This window comes from Centruroides sculpturatus, unplaced genomic scaffold (assembly GCF_000671375.1).
Source record: "Centruroides sculpturatus isolate CEXI.00-Female unplaced genomic scaffold, Cexi_2.0 scaffold912, whole genome shotgun sequence".
Lineage (NCBI taxonomy): Eukaryota > Metazoa > Arthropoda > Arachnida > Scorpiones > Buthidae > Centruroides > Centruroides sculpturatus.
In genome coordinates this window covers 52,437-60,348 of record NW_019385214.1, presented here as the reverse complement: position 1 = coordinate 60,348, position 7,912 = coordinate 52,437, and the positions used below count along the sequence as shown (strand labels likewise).

The following is a 7,912-nucleotide window of genomic DNA, read 5'->3' as shown; positions in this document are numbered from 1 at the left end:
TCATTCAATCAAGAAAAGTTTTACATTAAGTTAATATGAATTGCATAGGGAATTAATTATATTTCTTATCATTATGAAGGGATTTATCATTATATCAATAATTGCAATACCAAGATTTGACTATATGTTTAAAGTCAAATTTTTCTTCTTTCTTTGTCAAGGAACAAAAATTTTGATTAAAAACACTAGCCTCATTAACATTGAAACTTTGTTCAAATGAAAAATTTCTTCTTTTAAGAGAAATTTCAAAATATTTTACGAATGTTTGAATGACAATTCACTTCCTGATTTGTTTGTTTGCTGATTTAAAGTTCACACAATATAAAAGAGAATGTCTGCCATTTGTGTTCAGCTATGGCAGTGTTTCTCAATGAGTGCGATATCGCCCCCATGTGGGCATTTTTCCATGTTGAGGGGGCGATTAGTAACAATTTATATTCTGGAGGCAAAAACCAATTTTCTGGGCGATATAGTAAAACATTATATTAAGAATAATTAGATATTTTATTCATTATGTCATACAATAATTAAACAAATAACATTATACTAGTCACTAGTCTATTCAATGCAGTACGAATTTGGCATTAGCTGTGGCCCTCAGCATCAGAATTTTGAAGTGAAAGGGGTGATACTACGTTGATAGGGGTGATGATTCATTAGAGGTTGAGAAACTCTGATCTATGGGAAATTCAGTTAAAAATAAATAAACAAATAAAATGAATTGGAGTATTAATTGCTCAGTAAGCATAAGCAGGTTACAATGTTATGAATAATGATAAATTACTAAAACTTGAAATATTTAAAATAATAATTTGTTTCAAATATCTGTGATGGTAGCTGTTTATTCATTCATACATATATATGTCTNGTTTTGTTAAGAATTAAATCAGTTAATTTTTTTACAATAATAATTTCAATAAATTCTATTTATATTAAACTAGCACTTTGAATCATATTAAATATGATAATAATCTAGGGTTTCTGAGTTTTAACTATTTTTATTTCTGGAACTTTTTCCATGCCTCAAGAATCTTAGTCTATATTTTTTTCATATTAAAATATGATTTATGTTAATTAGTTCTGTGTAAAAGAATATATTTCTTTATTAACATGAAGAAAGTGTTTCAGACCCACTCTGGCTGACCCTTTAAAATTGTGAATATCTCCAGAATGCATAAACATAAAGGCAAGCTGAAGATACCTTATGTAATGAGAAACAAATCCACATTACAAATGGTGTTGAAAGTGCCTTCCCCAACATCCACACAATGCAACATGATGCTCCATATTTGTGAACGTCCACAGCAGCATGTCACTGTTGACGGCAGAAATTTCACACTAGATGTTTTCTTTCAGACGTCCAACAGTCTTAAGTTTGTTTGCATACATTTTTTCTTTTGCAATGTCCCCATAGAAAGAAATCTGATGGGCTTAAATCAGACAATTGCAGTGGTCACACCTGTCAAGATGACCCTATCTCCAAAAACAATCTCTTCCATACTGGCATGAGAAGTATGGCATATTATTGCCCCATCCTGTTGGAAATAACCTTTCTGAAGTTTATAATCAGCCAATTGGTTCACACATTCATTGAATATGTACAAATATCAGTTGGTATTCATATTGTATTTAAAGAAAATTGCAAGAACAGGAAATTGTACACCACACTTCAATCTTCTGGTCATGCTAGCTTTGAGGATTTTTTGTAATTATAAGGTATTTGCAAGTTAAATTGCCTGGAAAAATGGTTCACTGATCGAGCATGATTGCAAGTGATATCAAGCAGCATTGCATTGAGTGAAAAAAATTAGAGGAACTATTGGTAGTGTGCTATGTGCATCTGAATATCTAGTACCTTTAACTTCTGAATGGCCATGATGTAGTATGGCTTAATTTTCTCTTGTTTTGTGACCTGCTGACAACTGGAGCATGAATACCTGATTTCTTGAACCAGATGATATAATTTTTGCAGAGAGTGTTGCAAATGGTCATTTAAATCTTGCAATCTCATTCAACATTCAAAGTTGACCTCCAGAATGTGAATCCATCAAGCTTCCTGTCTTTCCAACTTTTTGGACAAGTATTTGGTGGTGATCTTGCTAGACAATCATCATCATCACCCAAATTTCTTCCAGTATTCTCTGTGACATTAGGTTATTGACCAGTAACCCAGTAGGTCCTCACAATGAACACACTGTGGTATGGTGTAATGCATTGTTGCTTTCACTACAATGGTGAAGGAAATATGAGAGAAAGTCTTGTAGCCAGTCAGATGCTACAGTTGCTGCTGCTCTGGCACTCTGCACCTGCTATCCCTGCTCTTTATGGCATGCAATCAATTCTGCATGAAACAGTGAATGTTTTGAGTCCTGTTTTGTGTTGTTACATGCACAGGTTGCAAAGTTATTTGCAGTTTTAAAAGGTCACCCCAAGTGAGACACTCCGTATGTGATTTGGGTTTAAAACAATAGAAATAGATGTTAAATTTTCAATTGGCTATTAATATGCAAAACTTATCATAATGATTACAAATGACTTTATGGTGACTGTTTTACCATTTCAATTTTATTGACTCCAATGTGCATTTCAGACATTAATCCCTCTTTAGTTGGTTACATTATTATATAATATTTAGTTAATGGCTAAAATTCCATATTTGTTTTTTTTAATAAAACAGATAAAGTATAGATAAAATCAGAACTATTATATTGCTGCAATTTGAAATAATTGCTTGTTTGTCTGTCTTTTCTTAATCTCAAGAATGGAATTAGATAGCTTGAAAGTTGAGATTACACATGGAAAGCTTAGGGGCAGGAGACTGATTAACTACAAATGAACTTTTGGTTTGCACAGAAGTCATGTTATTTCAATGAAAAAATTTTTTCCATGAACTGAGTTAGATAGATGTGTGAAATAAGCTGGGGGCTATAGGGGAGGTGCCCTATTAACCAATTAATTGGCGCAGGTTGTTAAAACTGACCTCGGAGTCGTCAGATGGCAAACTTGATAGGAGGGCAAGTTAATGAGTGGGGAGTGCGTTGGGTAAGCTGATAGGTGTCTGTTTTCCGAACAGACAGGTTGACAGGTTAACATAACAACTGTTTAAAATTTTTTACAGTATTATAAATTAGAGTGCATTGCTTGATAGAAATTTGTTTCATGAATAAATTTGTACTAAATCTAAAATATTCTTCAATAACATGAACTGTAATCTCTCCAGTTATAGGTTTCATCAAATAAATAATGTGACTGAAATAAATTTTTGAATTACCTTATCACTTAATGTTTATTCACAAATAGAAATGGCTGTAAAATGCTTTTCCTCTTTTACGTATTTTAACTTATTTGATATCTGAACAAATATGATATATATTTATATAGGATATGTACACATACATTGCACAAAGCTATATCTCACTCGAGGCCAGGCAGAGAAATCTATCATGGTTTCACACTTATTTTTTGATTGTGTCCAACCACTTCCCATTTTAGTATTTTAACTGGACAAAAACCTTGTAGCAATCTTTGAATGCTTTATGACTCTATTTAAACTATGCCACTATCTTTCATAGGATCCACGATAGTATTTGTCACCACGAAAAAAGAGTCGTGACAAATCAACATTCATTGGTTATCTAAATGAATGTTGATTACCTAGTGCAATTGCATTTAGTTATTACATAGGAGAAATGAGATTGTAGCCTGGTGCAATGCTTGTATCTACAGCCTATGATTATTAATATATGATTTTCATAAGAAATTAAATTTTCAGAAAGGAAACATTCAGATGGTTTACCTTCAATTTGTGTTTTGGGTAGAATTCTTCAGTTGCAGAAATTAGATTCTATTGATATAGCACACATATATTCTATGTATTTGAAAATAAAAGGCTCATGTAGTGATCTCCTAAATAACAGGTAAGGATTTGAAAATACTTAATAGCTTAAAATATGTTTTGTTTAAGATGTGTTTGCAAGATAAACACAAACTTAGACTTCTTGACATTGATGGTAAAGATGATATATTCATTTCAATTAATTCAGTAATTGACATTGCATATTTTTTTTTTTTATAAGTTCAAACAGTTTTTGCATTTTCAGTGTTTTTATACATGTAATAATTTTTTTGATTTCAGTAATCTTCATCTGGTGGATGGTTATCCAAGAAATGAAATCCCTGTAGAAATAGGAAAACATGAAAGACAAAGTTCTGAAACAGAAATATCATATATGTCCAGAAAGGTATTTAGTAATTATTATGATGTACAGTACACATACACATGCGTGCATGTACACACAGTCTAACATGAGATATGGAATGTAATATTTGCAGAATATGCACTGTTTGAAGTAGCATATCTTCTATAACATATGAATGTTGATTCTCTAACTCTAAATTCTCCAGATGAGGATCTGGGTTCCTTGGAATGGCTGTTTTTTTTTGCTACTATTTGGAACTATGATTGCCTTTTCAACTTAGTTGGAAGAATCAGAGAGTCAACATTGTCCTGAAGTCTCCTGGAATTGCCATATCTAAAACTTATATCTTCTTTTTTAAGATAAAACAAGAAAATACAGCAAAACTCTTTAAAATTTTTCCTAATTTTAATACATGTTTAAGAAACGAACAAAAATCATATTTAGATTAAGTATAATAAAACTTCTAAATTTTGGATTTGGAGGGAGCAAAAAATAACCAGTTTGAATTATGTAGGTGTATTAAAAATGCAAAAATTTTTATTTTGGTGTAACATAGTAGAATAAGGGAAGTAATTCTGTGACATATAATGACATATTCAAGCCCATGATATTTATTTGAATCAGAATAATATCATTCATTGTTCTGATAATGATATATCTAAATTTGTTTATTGAAATTATAAAATTATCTTTCTGTTACAGTGAAGTTATGCATTATGCAAAACTCCATTTTTGAATTACATAAATTTTCCTGTAGATGATAATTTATGTGGTTTGCAAATACATCTTTAAGAATGTGCAAAATCTTTTATACAGTATTAATAGAGCACTGAAGACAAAATTCTTGCTGGCTGCTACCAACGAAGAGCTCTGCTCTAAATAGAAATATGAATTACAAAAAAAATCTGTATTTTCAAATGGAAATTAAAAAACAAAATACTGAAATAAACTTTGGCTACTATGATGTCCCTTTTCCACCTACTGGATCCCTAATTTAAGATCTCAGTTCAGTACGAGATTGAGACAAACAGATGGTGGCATTAATTGAGATTTGACTGTAGTAGTTATGAGCAAAAAGCAATACAAAAAAATCCTAAATATTTTTAATTAATTACTCACACAACACAATATTATTGCATAATTCCTGTATTGTTTGAAAAACTTGAAATGTGAATGTAGTTATCACAAGTTCATTTTTTTCTGTATGTTCCATATTGAAATAACATGCAATCAATTCTAATTTTCACATATATATATTATTTATATATTGAAATAATCTTCATGTAGACATACTTATATATTATCTATACATAACTAAATTAGCTGTTATCTAGCTATATTTCTATCTTCATAACATTAATGATTCTCTAACAATTAGATGATTGTAAAAATGTCATTTAATGTTTTATTTTCTAAAAATTTTTTTGTTATTTTTTTTTTATATTACAGATATGGGAATTTCTTGTTGCCCTAAGTGCAAAAGATTTTTCAGTTATGGTTGTACTTCAGCAGTTATGTGAAAAGTAAGCATCTCTCTTTTATTTTAAATTAGATCATTGACACAAACAAAGTAATTTCATTCTCGTTTACTTTCCCAGTGCCGTTCCACTCGTCCCATCAGAACACATAATCATGGGTTTGAATAATAAGTCTTACATATTCTCCGTGTCGGTCATCGATCTCGATTCGAAGCCCCTGAATAAAGTAGAGAAAGTTTACAACGAAAATCAAGAAATGCTAAAAGCTTATGCAGTAAACGTATAAAAACATTATCTTAATTATTCAAAAACCATAATTTGATATACTATACAAATCTGTGTTATAATTATTCCATTTATTTGTCAAATGTGACTTGCAATTGCTTAGCAATAAATCTGTCTAAAACAAGTTTGTAAATATTATGTACATAGTTATCATGAAATTGAAAATGGCAAAAATACTCTTAATACTCATTTGACTAGAATTTGCCACGATTTCAATAGTATAACTATTTCACATATTTCTGGAAAAATTGAACTATATTTTAATATAATATAAACAGTATTCTGCAGCAAAATGTAAAGATATTACTGCAAATTTCATTTCTTTAATTACAGTTAAAAGTAAAATTCTGACCGTACTAAATTACGGTATTTTAAAATGTATTTTGAGATATAGCTTCGACGAGACAGTCGTTATACGGAATCAATACAAATCACAAACCAGAATACTGTAGAAATTAAATGATTAAAATGTTTTAAAATTATGTAAAATTGACAAAAACATTTAACTGAATTTTAACTGAAAATCTGAAAATTTAGTTCCTATGTACATTTGTAATTGGAAGTCAAGTTTAAATTTGCATTCTAACTAACTCTATATTATCAATTTATTTCTGTTTTCCTAAATTTCTGAATTATTTCTATGTAAATAAGAGTTCTGTGCTGTCATATTGAATTTATAGAAGACTACAATAACATGATTATGCATTATTTCAAACAGTTGCATCAAACTTGGAAAATTGATCCGGAAATGTAAATATATTAACTGTTTTTCAAAGTGTAATATCTTGCTATCTATATTTTCTTGAACGACCACTAAATGCAACATCTATTTTTTAGAATTTATTTTTATATGGGTGGACATTTAATTAAGATCTATTAAATTATTGTGATTACCTTTATTAATTAGAAACAGTTTGTTAAAATTGCATTGCAATTTTCAGAAATAGTCACGTATATGTGTATATGTGCATCAATTCTTCATTTTCTTGGAAGTACATACCAAAATTTTTCAAGATAAATGTTTATAAATGTGAAAAAAAAATAAATTTATTATGTGACACGAATGTGGATTTATTTTAAAATAAAAACATGTTCTTACACAATTTTGAAATTTTAATTTGAAAAATTTTTTCTTCTTGTAATTTATTCTTTTTCTTTGCAGCTTTTTTTTTTTGCTTTGTTTTTTCGGGAAGAATTTGTGTTTTGTGAAATAAATTTACTGGCAATTTTGTTTGCCAAATTTTCTGAATTTTGCCTGTATACCATGTCTATTCCTTCTTCTAGTTTTTCCAAACTTCCTAAGACATTTAGATTTGCAGGCGATTTTCTTCCTTCATTTTTGGAAGAAATCATTTTTATCTCACTCTTCTGCCAAGGAGTCGACTTTTCTTTTTGAAAATTACTTCCAATGGCGGTTTCAGAAATTTCTCGAGTAACTACCGATTTATTCTCTACATCTTCCTTTCCCGTACCCACCATTAGCTCCACTTTAACTCCTGCAGCACCATCGACACCCATCGCTTCTTCCGAATCAATATCAATTTTTACGGAACCAGCTTGATCGAAAGTAAATTGTTGGATCCCTTCTGTCAACCAATTTGCTTCGGAGGATTTTATGCATTCTAATTTTAATGAACTTTCTTTTTTATGCGTGGCGAAGTTATATTGTTCCTCGTGTTCTTCGGATTTTTGTTCTTCCGGCGATTCTTTAATTTTAATTATTGTCACAATTCTTTCTTCTTCCCCTTCTTGTTTCGTTTATGGAACTTGCTCTCTGGAAGCAATTTGGAATTTTAAATCCATATTTTCTGAGGGTAATTCAAGCATTTCCTCATCTTTATCTTGTATTATTTTTTTCTCATTTAAACACAATGGAGGGGAAGCGATTTGAGATGATTTTGAAACAACAATTTTTGTTTGCACTTTTTCAACATCTTCCGTTTCTTGAGG

At 30.1% G+C, this 7,912-nt stretch overlaps 1 protein-coding gene across 1 annotated transcript; it reads left to right on the top strand.

The window, feature by feature from the left end:
* The first annotated feature begins 1,003 nt into the window (after positions 1–1,003).
* Positions 1,004–7,004, top strand: LOC111636254 (inositol-pentakisphosphate 2-kinase-like). The gene is made up of 4 exons (XM_023381464.1): positions 1,004–3,917; positions 4,136–4,241; positions 5,649–5,722; positions 5,798–7,004. The coding sequence occupies exons 1-4, from the start codon at positions 3,871–3,873 to the stop codon at positions 5,961–5,963; spliced, it is 393 nt and encodes a 130-aa protein (XP_023237232.1). The 5' UTR covers positions 1,004–3,870; the 3' UTR covers positions 5,964–7,004.
* The last annotated feature ends 908 nt before the right edge of the window (positions 7,005–7,912 follow it).

What these genes read in the sequence shown, in the direction of transcription:
- LOC111636254 (XM_023381464.1), top strand. Translation starts at nt 3,871, where the DNA reads ATGTATTTGAAAATAAAAGGCTCATGTAGTGATCTCCTAAATAACAG. An exon ending in AGTGATCTCCTAAATAACAG is followed by an intron (nt 3,918 to 4,135) that starts GTAAGGATTTGA and finishes TTTTGATTTCAG; the next exon opens with TAATCTTCATCTGGTGGATG. An exon ending in CTTCAGCAGTTATGTGAAAA is followed by an intron (nt 5,723 to 5,797) that starts GTAAGCATCTCT and finishes TTACTTTCCCAG; the next exon opens with TGCCGTTCCACTCGTCCCAT.